Source organism: Zonotrichia leucophrys, chromosome 2 (genome assembly GCF_028769735.1).
Source record: "Zonotrichia leucophrys gambelii isolate GWCS_2022_RI chromosome 2, RI_Zleu_2.0, whole genome shotgun sequence".
Lineage (NCBI taxonomy): Eukaryota > Metazoa > Chordata > Aves > Passeriformes > Passerellidae > Zonotrichia > Zonotrichia leucophrys.
The window spans coordinates 119,906,377-119,927,973 of record NC_088171.1 but is presented as its reverse complement, the minus strand read 5'-3'; the positions used below and the strand labels follow the sequence as shown (position 1 = coordinate 119,927,973).

Here is a 21,597-nt window from a genome sequence, read left to right as displayed (position 1 = left end):
ATAGCAGTCTGTGAGCATGTGTACAGGGTCTTGAGGATGCAGCCACAAACCCAATCCAGATTCCATTCAGCTCCTGCCTGGCTGAAATTCCCTGGATATCTACTGATCTGCTCAAGAGCAGAGGTTCCTTGAGATAGTTTTAAACAGCACTGGCCACTGAGCGGTACTGGGATAAAGAACAAACAAGACTGAGCAGTTAATTCAGTATTACACTGTAGTGCCCAGCGTGGAGTGGTTGTGCATTCCAGTGTAATTCTCAGACATTAGTATGGCTACCAATTCTCAAGGACTACTGAAGTGAAGTAAGCTACTGTTTGCATTTTGGCCAGAGCTCTCAAAGACCCAAACATAGATTTGTGTAGTTTTAGGGAGCCATGTAGGTGCAGGTATTTAAGCTGTCTTCACTCAAGGGAAAGAAGCATTTGAAATATGCCCAAATCCATAAGGAATTTAGGCTTTGGCCTCATTTTGGGGAATGGTCTAGGGAAGCAGAGTGGTGATTCATTTACAGACATTTAGTAAAAGGACAGCAGTCTTCCAGATCTAGAGAACTTCCTGTGAATTTCACATATTTGTAATACGTAAGTCATACAAGCATTGTTTTCTGAACAGCTGTTGGTATGTGGGAAAAGATGCCTATTAGTTCACAGAGTCCTCACATCTTGTCACTGAATCTTTCACTAGTAATCAACAAGAAATTATTGCAGCTTAGAATAGACATATAAAATAGTGGTGTCTTACTTCATGGAGGAAAAAAACAAACCGGGAAAAAACACACCTAGCCAAAAATGATACAAATTTTAAACTTTGGTATTATTTATTTTATTGTGTTTTTAGTTGATGGCAAGGATGATCTGGGTGTTCTATATTGTTTAAGTCATATATATAACCTAGAGTTAACACAGCCTTTATCTAATAATCAACTCTCAGTTCCAGAGTTAATGAGTAGGATGTTTGCTCCCTCTGTACAGGAGAATTTGGATATCTGTGTGTGCTCTACTAGCATGTTCTTTTTCCTTTCTTCAGTCCCACTCTTGCCATGGCCCACAGGAATCTGACTGGAAGCTGTAATGTTAACTGTGGATGTAAGATTAATGAGTACGACCCTGTCTGTGGATCAGATGGAATAACATATTTTAACCCTTGCCTAGCTGGCTGCATGAGTAGTGGAAACCACAGCGCAGGGGTAAGTGCTTCACCCACCACCCACACACAACCCCTGAGTAGCCCCTTGGGACCTGTGCAGATCGAAGACTTCTCTGTTCCTGGCTCAAGCATCCCTCCTCTGAGCTTCAGAGAAGTTCTCTGCAGGTGCCTTTTCCATCTCTGAGCCTTTCCATGATTTGAAAGACTGGCAGTGCTGCACTTGCATGGTGCCAACCCACTTCCTTTAGTTATACACCAATTTGAGGCACAAGTTCATTTGTACTAAGTGAATCCTCCAGCTGAGTGAGTGTAAATGCCATGGGATAGGAAGGGCTGGTGTTTCCTGTACAGACCCCAAAGACCTTGGTGGCATTGACCTGCGTGCCTGCTGCTCCTGCGGGGCTTGGAGGGGGTACCTTGGGTCAGTGTCATCCAACTCAGCTCTCTGCCAAAATAGGCAGACATGTCAAACTGTCTTTCTTCAAGCTCACTCTTACCTTTTAGAGCAGTTTGGGCATTTTCATGACTCCCTCTCTGAACTGAAGGAACTACTTAACTCTTCAGGTAGTTGGAAGTGTTTTAAATTGGTGTTTAAATTTAGTTAGGATTTGTTTGAAGTCATTGGTGTTTGTGTCAGCCTCATCATTTTGCCCAAGTAGCTCTTGCACTTGCACCAGTGCACTGATAGGTCTGTGGTTTGCCTGGGCTAGGAAAAGACTACCCATGTATTCTGCTCTTGTAAAACAGTTCTACCAATTCCATGGCCTTTTTCTAAACCTCTTCCAGGCTAAATGAAGGTTGTCATCAAACTCAAGTAACAAGAACTTTTAAGGTGTTAATAATCCACTTTCTTTCTTGGACATACATTGCTTGTTACAACCCAACATTCTAGTTATGCTGAACTGGAGAAGGACATCCTGCTAGTAAAACCAAACTGGAAAATTGGCAGTTTCCAGGACTGGGCACAAGAAGACAGTTGAAAAGTAGAATCTGACTTAAGTATCAACAGAGCATTATGGTCATATTAGTTTCCTTAAAAATGAACTCTTAAATTCTTCTGTTACAGCCTGTCCTTTACAAAAGGATAATTAACAAAAGACAGAAGTAATGTAAACATTGACTTTCTTAGGCCTTGATTGTGCTTTCCAGAAAGCTTACTTAAAAAGTATCAGTCTCCCAGTTTGCAGTCATGAACCAGCCTGTGGAGCAGAAGGATGTTAGGTCCAGCATTGTGTTTTCTCAGGTTGCCTGGATAGTGGTCTGAAAAATCCTGTTCATACATAGATGCTACTGAGAACAGATTAGTTTCCCTTTATTTTTTTTTTCTTATTTAGATTATCTTGCTGGTTTTTAGTAGAAAATTGTTTTGATCAATTGGAAAAGCCTGCAGTGTGAGCCTGTGGTTAAATTTCAGTGTCTATATAATCTAATTTTTCCTGGACTGAGACAGGCTTGGTCTTTGTTGCATTTCATCTGATATTGAACCAGCACTATTAATTTATTTAGTAGGGAGATATTCTGGGAGTGTGTGCTCTACAGATTGTGAAACATGCTATTGCATCTTATGATTTAAGAAAAGATGCTGTCTGAAGTTTTAACTCAGTAGCTAATGGTGAATAGAATAGAGCTGGCATTGCTTGGAAAAGGAACTTTTTTGGATTAAATAATCCTTTTTGTATGGTGCTTTTAAAAACAGCAAAAATGTGAGTTAGTGCCACTGTATAACACACAAAATGTTGCTAACATATAATATTTGGATTTAAGTTTATAACATAGAATGTTTTCAAAATTAACCATTTAAAAGTTCAAACTAAGAGGAAAGGATACCAGTGTACAGTTCATGCCTGTTTTTTATAAATATATATTTATGCATATATCTATTCCTATACTCTTAATACTTCTGTCATGCTATATCTGTCTTATTTAATACACAGACTTAGTTTCTCTGGTGATGAATAAAGAGCGTGTGATAAAAAGATCTAATTTCTGTAGGATTCCTATTTGGCATTTGCATTTGGAAGCAATAAAGAGTTTAGGGTGAGGTACTGCAGAAAGAAATCTGGTACTCATGTGATGTTAGAGTGGAGTGCTGCCTTTGGAAACCAGAATCTGTCATTGGTTTTGTTTCTAAGTGATATTGGGCAAGTCAGTTAAACAGAACTTCTCCCCATTGGTCATTATTCTTGTATTCTTCATGTTCTGGATGATGAACATGAGCAACAAACAGAAGTGTCACTTGTAGATGGGCTGCCTCAATCTGTATTTGAAGTTTACATTTAGAATATATTTAGTTGGGTATAATGGAAAATGTTCTGAACAAAAGGATTCCAGTTGTCTCAAATTAGTCACCCATGTTTGTGAAATCTTTGATCCATTTCAGTTACTTAATTACAAAATAGAGATAACATCAATACTTCATAACTGTTTTGAAGATAAATGACTCTTTTTTGAAAGAGTTAAGCTGTAATAGTGAATGTTATAAAAAATCCAAATGAAATATGAGTCCTTTCATCTTTGTAGTGGAATATTCTTAGTCTGAGGAAAAAAAGTACCTGAAGTCACATTTGAAAATAGGAGGTAAAATATTGGATAAATAGATGCATTATTAAGATGTTCAGCTAAATCCCATGAGGAAGAAAGTGTGAGGCTATATGATGGCATAGATGCTTATAAAGGTGTACATTAAAAATTACAAACTGCCATGATTTGGATATGTCTTGATGTCTAAGTGCTCAAATTCACTATCTTAAGATGATTTTGTAATTCTGTGCCGGTGTGGTACAAGGTTTGATAAATGCAAATATTGAAACAGAAAGCTCCTTCCTATAACATTGCATATGTCCTGGCCAGTTTCTTCTGTAGCACTGGAGTATACTGGTCTGCTGCATACCCCTTTGCCGTATATCGGATGAAAATAGATGTAACATAAATGTGAAAGAAGCCTGTTTCTGATCTAGCCCTTCCTCCCCTTGTTCAAGTCACAGTCCTGTTTGCTTGTGAAATGCTACTTCTTTTTTCAGTCTCTTCATCTTAATTTCATTCTCTTTGTTCCATTCAGGGATCTCTCAGTGAGTCCTCCAGTCTCACTCTTTTAGTCTCTGCTTTCCCTTTATTCTCTGGTTTTGCTTCTGGCCTGATCTACGCCCACATCCAGGTGGAAAGTCCTGAGCTTGAAGCATAAAGTGCAGCTTGCTGCTCTTTGGCCAGATCTGGCCTTCCATTAACATGGCAGAAGACACTGCCTGAATATGAAAGTCAGCAGCTTGCTGAATTTCAGAATATGGCATTTTCACTGCTGCCCGAAGAGCGTTTCCTCACATTTTTTGTAGTACAATGGAAACAATATTTTTCTCCAGCCTCCCTGTCAGAAGTGATTGAATTGTTTTGTCAATATTTCCCAAATATGTTCAGATTTTTAAAAATAAACTCAGAGAAATAAAGCAATGGAAAAGCAACTTCATCACAGAGAGTCCTGGCCAGCTTTAAAATTACTTGGAGATGTAACTTTGCTTGTGCTTGGGATAATGATGCTCAAGGCAGAAGATTCTCAGCTGAGAAGTACCACAGGCCTGTTGTGCAATGTCTATTTGCAATGTCTTCCTTACACATATTTTTCACATGGAAATGCTCTTTCTTGCTCTCGCAGGTCAGGAATTACACAGAATGTGCCTGTGTGCAGAGCCGCCAGGTGATCACTCCGCCCACGGTGGGCCAGCGCAGTCAGCTCCGGCTGGTGATCGTCAAAACCTACCTGAACGAGAACGGCTACGCTGTGTCTGGGAAGTGTGACCGAACCTGCAACACACTCATCCCATTCCTCATATTCCTCTTCATTGTAACCCTTATAACAGCCTGTGCCCAGCCATCAGCAGTCATAGTGACGCTCAGGTGAGAGCTCCGAGATGTTTCCTAAGTATTTTTGACGTGCCCGCCATCATCAGTTCCTGTGAAGCTTGTGCGTCCTTAAAAAGTGAATAGAATTCTTGGGTATCCTTAAAAAGTGAATAGAACCCTTGTAGCCTTAAAAAGTGAAAAGGCTGACAGGGATAGGGTGAACTCTTTATTTAGAATATGTAATACGATAATCTGCGTTAGGAAACATGAAGTGTGCAGTAAAGGTGCTATAAAGAGAAAACAAGCAAAATATTGTGGAAGAAAATTATAACTCCTGGAAAATTTTCAACCTTCTTAGAGCAATGGTTTGGATTTTCAGATGCAAATGAAAAAAGTTAGTACTTAAAATTATCCTTTTCTGACATTGAGGAATTTTTCCTTCCAGTTTGCCTTTCAAAGAATCCACAGAATGGTTGTAAGGGTCACTGTTGGAACATTGAAGCCAGGCACTCTGGGCTGGGCACATCAGAATTCCAGCTGCTCAGCCTTACCTCAGCTATAGTGTGCACAGCACCGTTGTGATTCAGAGACTTCTGACTTCTGTCTCTGGATTTCCCACATGTAAAATAATAGTAATAAAAAAAAATATTGCCCTTGCATTGCAATTAGCAAAGACAAATGAAGACCAATATTGCAGTGAACTTCACACTAGTGTGGTACATAAGGGACATCTCCAACAGGATTTTGTACTGCTCGGTACAAAAAACGGGGGCCCAGACACATGGACAGTAACACCTGCTGTCCCAAACCACATATTGAGCTTTGTGCATGTGGCAGAAGTTGGTTCTCTAATTTCTCAGTTTCTTGACTTCAAAACTGTTTCACAGCTGCATCACTTTGACTGCAGACTTTTTGTGTGTTTTTATAGTGTATTTCAATGTCATTAGAGGCTGTCAATCTTAAGACTTTTAGATTAAGACTTAAAAATATTTCAAAATCAGTAGATGATCTGTGGTTTACTGAAACTGTAGTTGCAGTGTGGAATTTCGTTACTTTGTATTTAGTCTTTGTAAGCTTGACATTTTTCCTTTGAAACCACTGGAAGGAATCTTGTATTATTTGAATTGAAAAGGTATTTAAAGAGACTGTTTGGATGTTTGTACTGATACTTTTTTTAAAGTAACTCCAAAGGGCTTATGCTCCACACAGATTTGTTAAATTCAAAAACTGAGTCTAGCCTTCAACAATTCAGTTATCTATGAATTCTAATTTACCTCAAAATATTAAGAAAAATAAATTAGGACTAATGAAATAATAGAAAATTATCATGACAAGCCATAAACATTTTGTGTGGATTCTCTGAATTTCCTTAATGTGTTTGGATCAAATTCTTCAGCCCTTATACAGGTAAAAAAAGGTCAAAAGACATGACTGAGATTTTGATTAAACAGGTCCAGGAGGGGCTGGCTGTATTTTTTCCTAGCAGTAGGAGTTAACGATAGTAGAAGCTAAAGACAAGAAATTTAGACAAAGATTTTCTATAGCTGAGAAAAAAGCCATGAGGTGGAGCCAGAACATAGCAGGATGATGATGGGTTATGACTGTTCCTTCACTGGAGTTTTGTGTTCACCTGCCAGGTCTGTGGAAGATGGGGAGCGGCCCTTTGCGCTAGGAATGCAGTTTGTTTTATTAAGAACTCTTGGTAAGTCCAACAGTAGCTCACCATTTCCATAAAGGCCGTGTTCAGCTCAAATGCATCATAAAAGTATTAAAATGCCATAAATCTGCTACTAATTGCTTGGCTAACTGTATTAGGAACTATAAATTAAAATTAATAACTTCTGAAAAAATTGCATCTGAAAATGTGGTTAATTTACTTATTTCGGTTATTGACTTTCTAGAACAACATAGTTTCACAAAAAGGTAAATTTTTGCTCTTTCAAATTGTATTTAAAATTTAATAGTTACTAAATATTATTTTATAAGGATTTTTTAGCTTTCAAAACTAGAATTCTGTTGCTTTCAGCAATAACAATAGTTTTTCTAATTTTTAAAATAAGCATTTGCTATTTAATGTCTTAATGTCTTCTAATATTATTTAATGTCTTTCAAGTGTTTCAAAGCAAAAATGGATAGATGTTAAAAATCTTTAGTTTTCAAAGCATTCTCTTTCAAGCTCTTGCATTTCTAAAATCCTGCCCATAAAGAACACACTCAGGTGTTCAGCTACTATGAAATACATGACTAGAGCAATCAGGGTCTATTCTAAGAGAACAGGAGAAGCCCATGAAGCTGCATCTTCAAGTTTTGTTTGAGGGAGGATGTTTCAATCTCATTTTAAAGGTGTATTTCTGGAGAATGCAGGAGCATTCATTGGACTGGCTGCATTTTTAGCTGCCTTAGAAGTTAAAGTCTGTTTCTTGGGAAGATCTGTTCAAAAGGAAATTTATAATCTTAATGGTCTTAGCCCTTACATCTATCTTCAGAAACATTTTGTGATCTTCAGTGCTTTTTCATCTTAATCTAAAAACAGCACCTTTCCCAGCTCATGGGCAAAGGATGTTCAGCAGGTAATGTTATGGAGATAATGTGTTTCACCTTCTGTCTACCTGAGAACAAAATTGGATTTTTTTGGGGGGGACAAATAGCTCAAGCTATTTGAGCTATTTGGGGACAGCAGATTGAAGTACATGTTGTAAGGTGCTGCTGCATTGGCTTCTTTCAATTCTCTCCCATTTGTGATAGGTTTCATATGTGGGGTAAATAGTATTGGTGGGGAGATTGGCTGGCCAGTTTTCCATGTTTTACATTTCTTGGGAGAAGAGCAGTGTAGAAATCTCAAAAATGTTCAACCTACAGTCTTTGGCTGGGGCATATAGTTTCTTTAGGAGTTTTCCACAATATGCTAACACACATTATTTCTCTTGCTATTTTTGTTTCAGCTTACATTCCCACTCCAATTTATTTTGGGGCTGTTATTGACACCACGTGCATGCTTTGGCAGCAGGATTGCGGCGTACAAGGATCTTGTTGGGAATACGATGTCACCTCGTTTCGTTTTGTCTACTTCGGGTTGGCAGCTGCTCTCAAGTTTGTGGGATTCTTTTTTATTTTCCTGGCCTGGTATTCCCTAAAGTGTAAAGAAGAACAACTGCTGAGACAGAGTTGGAGGGCTTCACCGGTGAACACTGTGAGTGAGATGGTTGGACAAGCTGGATCCCAACAAAACTATGCACGGACTAGATCCTGCCCTACCTTCAGTTCCCAAGGAGACATGAGTGTGGCACAAGGAATGAACTGCTTAGCACAGACCTACCCCGGCCCTTTTTCAGAAGCAATAAATTCCTCAAGTGAAAATGCATTGGAAGAAGTCACTGTTGAGATATAGACCCCTGGCTTGGTAATGTAATATTTAGTTTTGTTGGTTGACTTAGTTACGGCGCCTTGTAAAACACCTGTGCCTTCTATTTTTAATCTAAATGTAACATGTGATAAAACCAACAAAGCTTGATGCAAACAACCATAATATGTTCCTGAGGGCTGGATACCTCAAACCAACCCGAGTTCTTATTTCTCTCCTCCCGACAATGGAGTTTTAAAAATTGTGTTTGTAATTATTTCAGATGTGTCCATGAAATGTCCATGCTCTGATCTAATATCATTGTAAAGTTGAGGTGTTACGAACAGCAGAAGTCAGTGGAAGAGTGACAAAAACTCACATCGTTGATGTCTAGACTCACAAAAATGCTTAAATGTATTGTCAACTTCGTATCTGCAAATTGTATTTTTAAGAGATGAGTAATTACTGTGAGTTCTGCTACAAAGCACAACTGAACTTATTTAAACTATGCAACTTATTTGGATAATTGTATGTGCAGCAAATTAAGTTTAAAGCTTGCTTTTAAAGACATTACTGCAACTGAATTTGAAAGGGGCTATTTTCAGGCGTAATCATTAAATTAAAACATAACATTTAAAGTACTGTTAATAACATGTCAAGCCATACAAGAGTTATGCATCAGGTAATGTTTGCAAATGTTGAGTTGTAACATCTTTATCCTGTCAAAATGTGCATTAATTTTCACCTGATGGGATGTAGTCATTCTTCACAAAGTATATAGGGTACTGTAATGCTTGAAGTACAAAACTTCAGTATTGGTTTATAGTAACATTAACATGTAAACTTTCATTATAGTAACATCAACATGGAATTGTACACGCATACCAGAGCAGATATGTGCATATTTCTGCAATGTTATTTGGGTGGGTGTTACTAGCACCAAATCCTGGAGAAGAAAACAGCTGGGTGTAGTGTGATAGGAAGTTTGGCTGTCCTTCAGAATTGCATGCCAGTCTAGTTCAGCTTCAGTGGGAAAGTCCCCAGGGAGGGCTGGTGGCCTCCTCTGGTGTCTGGGTCAGTGGCAGCAGAGCTGAGGCTGCAGGAGGGAGCAGAGGAGCCCTCAGGGGCTGCCAGCAGCCTGCCCACCGTGGTGCCGCTCCTGGCACTGCGAGGCACTGAGCACCCTGGCACCCCGGGCAGCTGGCAAGGAAGGCTGGCTCACACCCTCTGCTTCTGCCTCTGCAGCTGCCCGGTGCTGGACGGGCTGGTGGGACAGCTCCTGCTTGTGTGGTGTGTCCCACACGTCTGCCTTTCCTTTTCTCAGCTTCACTGAAAGCTCCTGTGAAGGCAAAGGGTGAGTTGTCTCTCCTTTGGCCCTCCGGGTGAAGAGCTAAGAATAGAAATTATCAGCAAGTGTGGACTCATAGGGTGTGATGTGGCCTTTGTTTATTCCAAATTACTCCAGTGTGTTCTCTCCCTGGGAGATGCTGAAACTTTCTGATCAAATGTGCTTGGCATTTCATTTCTTGCTCTGGAGGCTTTGCTCGTGAGGAACTAATGATGTCTCAAAGGGCAGAAAATTATGTCAGTTGGACACTGGGAAGTCAAGGCTGTGTTGTGCCCTGCAGGGGAAGTCTTAGAAGTGTAGGAAATGAAAAAGCAGTCTTTTCAGAGGACTCAGTGATAGTCTGGTTTGCATTTTGCTGAATAGAGAACTTGTGTGAAAATAAATAGGAAAGAGCAAAGCTTCTGCATATTTTTGAACAGTTATTCCTGATTTAATCTTTCAATTTAGAACATGTATATTGATCAAACATTATATAGAACCAAGTCCTTGAAAATAGAGGCAGTACTCTCCTTGGCATCCATTGAGTTGTCCTGGGAAGAGTAGATTTCCCTCTCTGCCTTTGCCAGCTGCCTTTTGTCATCATCTGGATCTTCTTGACCAGCACATGAGACTACCCATGGGCTGCTTATTTCAGAATGTGTCAGTCCGTTTATGTAGTTTGTAACAATTCTTACTCTTCCTGTCTGAAAACTCCAATTCTTCTACCCCAAATATAGAGGAATATTGTTTTGACTTCTTCCTACTATTCTGTCCATATTAACAGCCTTTTTTGGGTTAAGCCTGAGAATGTCTTTTCCTTTTATGCAGCCACTGGATACAACATGTCCTCAGTTAGTACCCACTTCCTGAGATAATTGGCTTCTACACTTCTTGTCCTGAGAAATAAGTTTCCTTGGCTCCAAGGTGTTTGGTATATGTATATATATATATATATATATATATGTATATATATTTGCTATATGAGATCAGAATAGATGATAAAAATGTTTTCTTTTGCTTCAGTCTCAAATGCTTGTTGCACCAAGAATTTTATACCATGGCGAAAATTGGCAAAGTAGTATGACAAAGTGTAATTGCAGCCCAGCCCCCATCCATTTTTATCACTTCCCCATTGTAATCATCACAGGGAGAAGTGAAGAGTGACAATCTTTTCAAATACCTCAGGAACAGAGCGTTTAGGGAATTGTAAAAGACTGAAGATTAATCATCTGTCCTGATCTCTTGTATTTCATGCCTGTGTGCTTCAGTTCCATACAAAAACCAAGGAAGAACAGATTACGATTGTCAGGAACTAATGGCACTGATGCCAAAGAATGAGAGTGATAAAAGTGACACTTCTGCAGCTGCTGCTGTTTCTGAGCTTTCAGGGGATTTCAGAGCTTGTTGCAATGGAAACCATCTGTTTTTTAGGATATCCTGACCCTTCAGCTTCCAAGAACATTCATATTTCCTAAATGGTTGAAAAAGAGGAATGTAGAAAAAAAGATGTTAACTTTGGAAATACTGAAAAAGCCTTCTTTACATACTTTCAATTTTAATTGGAAAATACATTTTAATTTTTCTTCAAGTATTACATGCAAAACAAAATGTAATTCCTTGCTTTTCAAACAATTTTTTTCCTGGTTTTGGATAAAGATAATTTTGTCAATACAAATAAATTTCTATAAAATCAATTTAGTCAGCATCCTCTGAAAGAAAGAAAACCCAGACTCTGGCCAGTTTTTGATTGAGTAATCTGTAACAGTGTAAACTAAGCCAATAAGGGTATGCAGGGGAAGCACATTCCCTTCCTAGAAATGTTAATTCCAGCATTACCATTGACTGGTGTGTGGACTGAGACCTGCTGACCAGGCCCTGTGTTCTGAGGCTGTCACTGCTGGAGGAAGCAGCATCTCCAGGCACTGAGTGCACCCCTGCAGTGTTGTGTTGGACACGTGGTGCTGAACCAACTTCACAGAGCTAAAACACAACTTTGCTTGTCATCTGGTGAAGGGGCCATGCTGGCTTCCTACTGTGAGATCCTCTCCCCACACAACATAAAATTCCATCAGGTTGCAATTTCTGCCACTTTCCCTCTCTGTTGCTGAACAGTGAATCCGAGGAAAGGTGGAGCAGGTGTCCTGCTGCTCACCCACAGGCTGCTGTTGGAAGCAAACCCAGCTCACCTGCCTGCAGCTTACCAGCCGTTGATAATATGGAGCAACATCTGGTGATGGCCAAAGTGCCACCATGCCCTCATAGGGACAGACCAAATCTCTCTTCCACCACTTTGTCCTGATTTAGGGTGAGGAACATGAGAGGAGGAGTACCCAAATACATGGACTTGAGTGAGCAGGTTAATTGTCCCTGCTTAGCTTCCCATTCACTCTTGCTTCCTCAAAAAGGAGAAAACTTGAGACTGGATGCAGCCATGGCCTTAGGTGCTCATGAATGCAGCACCCTCAGGAGATAATTTGTAGATCTTTGCAGGGCTGGAGTAATCTGGAGAGTGGGACTGTCCATGTTCCAGTTTTAGTCAAAAGCCCCCTGGTTTTGGTTTCCCTTCTTCTCCTTGAGCATACTGGATAAAATACGGTATAATTTGGAGCCAATGACATTTTATAGCCTTTCAGTACAGTGTGAGCAGCTGCAAGAACCTTTGAATATTATGATGCAATTTGTATTTATTCAGAAACTTTCAGTTCTTTGGCCTGTCTATATATCTTTAAAAGTATATATAGTAACATGCAGTTCTTCAGAACTTACTGTTACATAAGTGGAGGCACAAGTCTCCTACTAAATACTAGAAATATACATTTGAAAGGTCCTAAATTAATATATGGGTTTTTTAGTATTGCTTATAATTTGTAGTATTAGCTACAAATTCATTATGGCTCTGATCCAGCAGAACATTTAATATGTGGGTAAATTTATATATTTAAGTAATGCACTTGAAAATAGAGCACAGTTGTAAGTATTGGACTGAATCCTGTCTGCATTCAAAAAGAAATTCATTTATCCAAAGAATATTTCTCTGCTGAGCATTTCCCCCATGGATTCAGTGATAGCTGTAACCAGAATAGCACAAAGTAGCACTTGAGCACTCTCCTGTGGCATTCAGGTGTGGCTGCTTACATATCCAGCAATGGAGGAAGGCTGTCATTTTCAAATAGAATTCAAATTCAAAATATTTTGTGGGAATGGTCTAAGATTCATTCTCACTCTTCCTGCCATTCACTTATTTATGAATTTCTGCCTGAAAACCTGTGTGTTACATGGGGAGATAAATTAAATAAAGGCATCCTTCTGACCTTAGAGCCAATGAAATTGCTCAGGTAATGCTGTAGACTCAAACTGAGCCCTTTCACAGAATTTGGAGCTAGAGGTTCAGATGACAAATTGTCATTATCCCGCACAAACGGAGGAGCAGAGCGCTCCCTGCTCAGAGGAGCTTCAGAGAGCATGTTTGGGACAGGGGTGAGCACCTTCCACCTTCTGCACTGTTCTTGCAGGTTTTCCCCCCAAAATGCCTGAATAATTGCTGCCTTACTACACTTTGCTGTGCATGTGATACCACAGCTCTTCATGGTGTTCTATTGACATAAAACTGATGATAAATAGGTCCAAAGTGTCTTACTGCTATTTTGGAGCCAGATTCTTGGTCTCACCACTCCAATGTTGAGGCTGAAGATCTAGGCCATACCTTGTGTTGGAAGTTAACAAGCTGGTGCTTTAGCAAGTGTGTGTGAACTAGGGAATATCAAGCTTGTTTAGCTTTTATACTCTATTCACTGGTTATTACTGCTATTTTTGGAGATCAAAGACAAAAGCTTCCTAAACAAGTTCATCTTTTTCTGTTTTCTCAGTAATGTGTCTTTTGCAATGGCTTAGGAGATGCCATGCTGCATTCTTCAGAATCTGGGCTCCCCCAGCTGAAGCCATCCAGCTGTGCTTGCTTTCCAGGGCTTAAAGCAGCTGGTAACAGAGATTTACCAGGACTGCAACCTGCATTGTCATTGCTTTGGACAGAGTGTTTGCTACTTATAGGTTACACCTGTAATCAGCACATTTCAGGTTCTTCACATACTGGACTTGGTTTTGGGGCGTTTTCATCCCTTCAGAGTACTTACAAAATGGACAGTCGACATCATGGTGGTAGATTTATTATTTTGTAGGGAATTAGGGCTTTCTTTTTTTTTTTTTCTTTTAAGATGTTGTTTGACAAATAACAATTCAAAAAGATTGCATGTAAACATTGTCACAGAGTAGAGATGTGGGGCCTGCAGTGTGAGGACAGGATATGGCTGGGTTCATGGGGTTTGTCTCCTTTACACTGCATATCACTAATACATGTTACCGTGTGGCCAAAGGTTTGGAAGCCTCCCTGATTCTCAGGAAGGACATTTTTCCTATATTTTCCTCATAATTTATTGCAGAAATTAAGGAGGAAGGTTAACACTACCCATATCCCATAGCCATATTCGTTGCAATAAACTGCAGTCAATAACTGCAGTTAATAATTTTAGGAGTCACTCCTCCAGTCCTTCAGCTCAGCTATCTTTTTTGTTAATACAGCCTGTTAAACACAGATGTAGCTCTGCAATTTCAAACTATCTCCAAAGTTTTCTTGACTTCAAGTGTTACAGAATAGATGCTTATTTATCCAGGTTCTGTTCTACTTTTCTAATTATTGCATTATCCATTGTGTGTATTGTATTTTTTTTTTTCCCAATCTCAAACCTGTTGTCACAATGTTATCCTGTAACAGTGTTTTGTTCATTATATAGAGTAGGTGAGATGCTGTGGAATTCATGAAGGGCTACAAAAAGCATCCAAAATGTTGTTCACCTTGAGGAAGGGTGAGACAGCTTAATAATCTCTGGACAAAAGACTAAACAACACTGTGGTGCTAAATAGGTACTGAAGTATTTTATGATGTATTCACTATGACTTAAATGACATACTCAAGGCATGTCCATGATGCAACTGTGTGTGTTTTGTTCCTAAAGTCTGGACTGCTCCAACAAAGACAGTGTTTGTAATTCCTGGTGGGCCAATTCCTGCCTAGCTCTTCTGTGGGTAAGCAGTTTCAGGAGTCTGTGTAGGATTTGGCCAAGCATCATTAGGTAAAGTAAAAGCTACAGAGAGCACAGAAGCCTCATGTAGAATGTATTCAGCCTGCTGTAGCATGTTACTTTATTTAGTTGCTTTGCTTAAGCAGGGGCTAAAAATAAATTCTGTAGTAATGATAAGAAACACTGGGCTAAATTCTGGAACCACTTACCCGAGCAATATTAGCAAGTGTTTGAATTAAAACAAGGATTGAAATCTGAAAAATGAATGTTCTTTCATGGAATACCAGAAAGAGAGGGGTAGAATAAGAGCAAATTCTATCTGTAGGAATGGAAAAAGGCCAAATCTGGTTGACTTGAAAGTGAGCTATGATTTACAAAATGGGGGTTTGGTTTTAAAATCTTGAAGACAAAATTTCCATTTTGAATTCTGAACCATAATTTTTTTGTCTTACTGTGCCTGAGCTGCTCATGCAGGGCAGGTGTCTGTATTCCAAATAGCACTGAAAGCACTAATAGCACTAATCACACTTCTGACCGACAGGCCAGAAAATTTGCCTCTGTAGCAAACTCCATATTTGAAAACCTGGAGGGAAATTTCCAAACAAAACAAACAAATATGTACAAAATGACCCAAAGCTGAGTTTTAGTAAAAAAAAGAAGAAAATTTTGTGTCAGTGAGATACACATTGAGTGGAGGCTTTTCTGAAGGAAGAGCTGCTCTTTTCACCAGCCGAGCACACGGGAGCTTGGCCCCTGGCTGCAGTGCATACCTCTACCAAATGATTTGTGCAGAACAGCAACAGTCTGGGGAGTATTGTAGGAGCATGGAGTGGGCACACTGCCTGTAACTGTTTAGTTTTTAAAAAACTCATTATTAAGCAAATGTGTAGAGTATTAAGGAAATTTGTAGAGTATGTCTGATGGTATGAGTGTGTGGGTGCTGTGCTGTGGTAAAAAGAGAATTGGTTTATGCTGGGTATTTTTGCATACTTTAGGCTCCTGTATGTTTGGTTTTTTTTTTTTAAATTTATATTTATTTCTCATCAGAGCTTAGAGTAATTTTAAAGTTATATAACCCATGATTTAATGAAACCTACTGTCAGCATCTGTTGTAAACATGTGTTTACAAAACAAACTCTTGAATACTTGATACTTGGAAATAAAAAATAGCATATCATGTGTGTTGATTGGGTCCAGATCCTCTCTGATTTCAAAGTAAGACTTGCATGTTTTCATTTCCAATACATATAACCACACAAAAAAAATCATCTTTCAGATCCCCCTGCACATTTCCAGTGTTACACCAAGGAAAGTGATGAGATTGTATTTGTAGCACATCGCAGGTGCTGTTGCCGGTGTAGGACGGAGCAGGTGCAGCCCCGGCAGTGCTGACAGCCCGGGAGAGACGCAGGCTCCGGGAGACGGAGGCGCTCGTGGCGCGGCTCTGCACTGACACCTGCTGCCCCAGCGGCTGCGGCACACTCCCGGCACAGGGACACAGTGCTGGCACTGCATCCCCCCCGGTGTGACACATCATTGCTGGAATTACTCCCTGGCTTGTACCCTATTTACTGCACATCGGTTCTCACTGAAAAATTATGTCAGAGCACGCAAACAGGATTGGGCTTTGCTGAGACTAAAGGAAGAAGTTTTTACATCATCATATGTAGCCAGGCAGCCACGGCTGCTCAGGGCTGTAGTCCTGGGCACATTTCCTTGGACAAGGCTGTTGTGGCACTTGGGTTCTCAGCCCTGACTGTTTTACACAGATCCCCTCTGACTGTGCCTGTGTGACTTCAGTGTAGACAGCTGCAGGCATCTCAAGGGTTTTGGCTCAGAGAGTGGAGGTGGTCAGTGCTCAGATATGCACTCTGAAATACCTTCCCTCAAGTGTCACAAAAGCCTACAGGTGGCTGAACTCCAGAATAATGCTTTGATCCAAATGTATGTTTGTTTCTTTGTGTTTTGCAAAGCTGCTAGTGTGGATTTACCTCAGTAACACTAGGATTCACCTCTGATAACAGCTCTAAGTCAGTCCCTGCCCATGGTGGGGGTGGGAACCAGATGATTTTTAAGGCTGCTTCTATCCCAAGCCAGTCTGTGATTCTATGTCTAGTTCTGGAACTGAAGCACTACACAAGTTTGCTCTTCTGCAGTGCTCTCAGTTGCTAGGGGGTCTCAAAAAGTGCCTCACACTGTCCAAGGATGTGAGGACAATACTGGCTGCTTTATCTTAGATTCCAGAGGGAACTTTTTGCATAACATTGCTACTTCCCAAAGATGTGCCAGTTTTAAAGTTCTGTCCATCTCCAGGAGCCCTTCAGAAAGTCATGGACTATGTACTGCCTTTCTGAATAGACACGTATCTCCTGCTCTGCAGATCACAAAAAGCTAGGAAGGTAATCCTCTTGGTCCTTCTCCATATGAGGAGCAGTGCCAGATTTAGGCACTTGCTTCATTCCTGAGCCTGCAACTGCCTGTAAAAGCTTCCTGACAGTCACACCCTGCACTGCTCATGGACTTGACTGCCTCAGCTATGGGAAAAGAAGTACTGTGCAGAAAGAAACACAAAACAAATTGGGACAGCAACACACTGCCTAGGCTGTGTACCTAGAGATATGACAGATTTTGGCCTCTTTAACTTGGTTTAGCTTATAGCTTCCGAGACAGCAAGGATCAGGGCTAGCTGCTGTCTGCATCTCTTGCCTACAGAATGATTGCCCTTTATACTTTCTTTCCTCCACACTCCTGTAAGAGACCTGTAAAAAGGGCTCCCACCTGGTTTAGAAGGTAGGACACTGTTTAGCTGATAGTTTAGATGACTGAGTACTGTCCTAGAAGAAAGAAGGGAGACAACTTTCAAACTAAAGAGATGTCCTTTCTGCCATTTCCTCAATGAGTACTTTAAACTCTCAGGTAAGGAGGAAGGGCAAGTGGGGTGAATCCATGGTTCACTAAGTTGCACCATTCCCTTCCCTATCTCTGCCCCAGCATTAAGAGAGAAAGCACCTTGCGTGGTTCTTTCAAAGAACTGAACTTTCAAAGAATGTAGGGCACACTGTTGGTGCTGGATAATTCTCTGCACAAAGATACAAGAGGTGGTTGTGTGGGACCTCGCTTCAATTTGCCTTTGTCCTTCAAGTCCTCCCAAACTCACTGGCTCAACCTGCTCTGCACCCTGCTTTGAGATACACCCTGTGCTTGCTGCTGTGCTTTCAGGGCAGACTTCTCCCAGGGCTCTATCTGACATTGCACTGACTGCTTTTTGAACACTTGGATTCATCCACTTTCCTGATCCCCACAAACATCACCTGTAACTTCTGTCTGCAGGAGCATCAGAGTCCCAGGACTATGCAAATGAAAGAAGAGCTCAAGAAGCACAGATTCAGAGGCTGAGTTTAGGTATGAAGGTACTCTTATTGACAGGCCAATGAAGAAACATACAGTTCATGAAAGAGAGAGTTTACCTTGAAAGCTAAGTTCCTTTTTGTGCTGACTCTCGTACAAGGAGACACAAGTCCTGACTTGGTTCACTCTTGGTAAGCACTGCATGTCTGGTCTGCAGTGCTGTGCTGTCACAGCGAGAGCTGTGCAGGGAGGAGAGAAAGCAGCAAAGCAAGATATGGCTCCATCAAACATTTCATTACTTCTGGGAGCTGCTGGCTGTGCAGCTCGGTGCATGGAGCTCAAGCAAGAAAGGACCAGATGAATTTGGAATTAAAAAAAATTAAAATCACAACATGTCTTAAACAAAAATATAAATACATTACTCACATCTCCAGGAATAATTTATCCCTAAAAGAATGTTGTGTATTATTTTGTTACCTGTCACTTTTAATGTTGATGGATGCGTAAAACTGAAACTGTCAACATATTTTTGAAATAAAACTTATTCAGGAGGAAAACTGGATCATGTGGACTTCTCTGAAGCAGGTAAAGTAAAACACTTTTTATTTCAAGAAATATTGCTTCTAGACTTTCCCGAAGCCAGAATTGTACTATAAAAGTATCACAGAAATATTATACAAGATTTAAAAACACAGTTTGTATCCTAGTAACTTAAAACCTATGTACAAATAGCATCATTCATGACCATAAATATGTGTTTCTATCAATCAGCCCATGACACATACATCAGATAAAGAACTAGTAATTTTAACATATTTACAGAGTCCATCAAAAAGACTGCTTCTTAAAATTATTAAAATCCTACTAAAAGAATCTCCTTTTTAAAAAAGTTTCAACTTAAAATACAATGTAATGAATGTAAGTTTAACCTGCAGTGCTTGCAATAGCCAAAAAATATTCGCTACACTAAATAACATGTAACAGGTAGGAAATGCACCCGTGAGTTGGACACTGTGGAATTACATGTGTTTGAGGTAATTCTCTTTTGTTGCTGTGGGGATAATTATTTAGAAATTTATAAAAAAGCAAGGGAAAATATTAAATTTTGACTAATACAGATTTTCGAAGTCATTTTTGTGTTATACTTCATACAATTTAATGTTTGGTAAAGTTCAAGAAAATATTTAGAATACAACAGCAAAAATTATTACTAAACTACAATTTTTAACTCTCATGTGCCTTTTGTGTCTAAAATAATGGAAACCTAATGTGATTTTATCATTCCCTTTAATGCCTGTTCAAAACAGAAAAAGAATTTAAGGCTCAAAATGATAATAATGCTTTCAAGATATTGCTCAGAATAATAAAAATCAGGTGGGGCAACAAAAACATTTATGTACTGATGTAAACCTTTTACCAGTATCAGCAAAAAAAAAAAAAAAAGTCAGAAAAATTAACGGAATTTTAATACTGACAATATCAACATATAGGGAAACAATCCAATTTAAACAAATCCTTCTACAGTTCACAATCATTAGCCATACCTTTCTGAGAGTAAATTTAATAAAGCAACAAAAACATGCAATATTTTTGCTAAGATAGTGTTTGAAGAGTCTGTTTCCACAATCCATGGTGTTTACCTCTTTCAGGTCAGTCTGTTTATTGGTTTCACAATTTCATAAGACAACGAGCAAGCTAAGAACCTGTAAGGTATTAGATGCATAAATGGTATGGCATACAGATTTTAAAAGTGCATTTCACTTGAAAGCATGGCATTAAGAATTGCCAGTGGTTAAAATAATTGATAAAAAAGACATTATGCAGGCATACTGGGTGAACTGAAACACTTAGTCATGGTGGGATCATTTGGAAATAGAGAAAGTGACCTGGACATTCTTTACGAAGAAATAATTTTTAGCTTTCAGAGAATGTGCTACTGCATTTGAAAGTTAACACTGTTTCCTTTAATGGAAAACTGGAAATCTTGCTTCCCAGTGTGGAGAAGTGAAAGCATGTGCATGTGAATAAAAAAAAAATGCACAGAGACAAATACTGAACTGGGCTCAATTTAGCTGCAAAGTGTATCTACAATAAACATGGAATGTCAGTTGTCTTGATTACCTTTATTAGTTTGCTAATAAGAAAAAGGAGAACTTATTTAATGGTTTACAACTTGATCTAATCCAAGGAGAGTGGAGCTGAGGCACTGCCTTCTGCATTTAGGATTTGTGAACTTTCTCCTGCAAGACTCTGTTTGGCTTTTTTTAAGAAAGTTCCTTCTTCCTGGGTACTGACAGGTGAATCCCTAATGGATATATTTACGGTCTGACGGACAAAGGGTTCATCAGACCTCATGGGAAGATACATTTGGTCTTCAAATATATCTTCCACAGTGTCACCATCCTGATGAGTGTCTTTTTGAGGAATGCTGATGGGCTGTAGCATGAAGCTATGCCGGGACTCCAACTCTATCAAACCGTTCCCACTGAAATCCATATCAAAACGGTCCGATTCTTTATCCTCCATCCATTTTTCAGCTGGATGACTATTTCTCCAGTGTGCGTCATTCAAACTACTTTTCTCAGGAATATCATTGTTTAATTCAAGTTTCCTCTCCTGACTTAAATTCACTGTGCTCAAAGCAAGGGCTGCAAAGTCTGTTGGCACAATAAGCTGCAGCTCTTCTGCAGTCAGGCCGCTGGACTCCTCAGCAGAAGGCATTTCCACCAAGGTGAATGGCGTGGATGATTCGTCCCCGTTGCTTCGACCAGGGTTATCCTTGCCTGGTGTCTTTTGCTGGTAGTAACTGTTCAGCAGTGCAAACATTCTATCTACATCCTTCAAGTAATTAGTCCAGTCAGCCAGACTAAGTCTAAAGTTGTGTCTGTATTCATATACACTTTCATTCACACTGTACAAGTCTTCCAGTCCTTGCCAGTCAATGTCGCCAGTGAAAATGGGCAGCTTAGCCTTCCCATCCATCCCATAACTGTCCTCTGTTGAAAGAAAGAATAAAGCCTACTGGTGAGCACTATAAAAGGTGCAAGCAAAGCTTCCATGTGTGTTTCTACTTCAACTGGCTTGAAAGCACCCCGTTCATAAAGCAGGTAGCTCAAAGTGTAGGACACCCCACCTCTTCTGTCAGCAGAGGAATGTTCTGGCCCTGGCTATGTTCACAGCCCCTGCTAAACACAGCAAGGACTCCCTGTCTCCTGCTACATCCCTGGGCAGAGTAAAAAAAGAACAAAATCTTGTCTAATGAGGCTTTGTGATGACATTCAGACATAAGTCCTTCCTCTGATATTTCAAGGCAGGAAAAATGTTTCAATACGCAAATAATCCATTTGCCTTTCTGGAGCACTCCAGCAAAACATGCAATACCCAAACAATGTATAAAAGAGGGGACTAACTCTGAAAGCCATTGGTGACCTGAACTTCAATGCCCACATGAATTTTGTTTCTGGATAGCTTAAAAATATGGTCTACAAACTAACCAGACAGATTTTATTTAGTAAATTACAGCTAAA

At 39.8% G+C, this 21,597-nt stretch overlaps 2 protein-coding genes across 9 annotated transcripts in view; one reads left to right on the top strand and one right to left on the bottom strand.

Moving 5' to 3' along the window:
• The window catches only part of SLCO5A1 (solute carrier organic anion transporter family member 5A1), a 73,434-nt gene extending 57,526 nt beyond the window's left edge, over positions 1-15,908 (top strand). The window contains exons 6-9 of the mRNA XM_064706214.1: positions 1,027-1,186; positions 4,793-5,034; positions 6,618-6,682; positions 7,923-15,908. Coding sequence (XP_064562284.1) covers positions 1,027-1,186; positions 4,793-5,034; positions 6,618-6,682; positions 7,923-8,368 — 913 coding nt within the window. The 3' untranslated portion in view covers positions 8,369-15,908. The remainder of the gene's footprint in view (positions 1-1,026; positions 1,187-4,792; positions 5,035-6,617; positions 6,683-7,922) is intronic.
• A 2,804-nt stretch (positions 15,909-18,712) lies between these two features.
• Positions 18,713-21,597, bottom strand: part of SULF1 (sulfatase 1) — a 184,772-nt gene continuing 181,887 nt past the window's right edge. For 7 of the 8 annotated variants that reach the window (XM_064706210.1, XM_064706208.1, XM_064706207.1 and 4 more), the window contains one exon: positions 20,892-21,066. In XM_064706210.1, coding sequence (XP_064562280.1) covers positions 21,036-21,066 — 31 coding nt within the window. In that variant the 3' untranslated portion in view covers positions 20,892-21,035. Of the gene's footprint in view, positions 21,067-21,597 lie in introns of all 8 variants that reach the window. The other variant, XM_064706213.1, reaches the window with a different exon arrangement.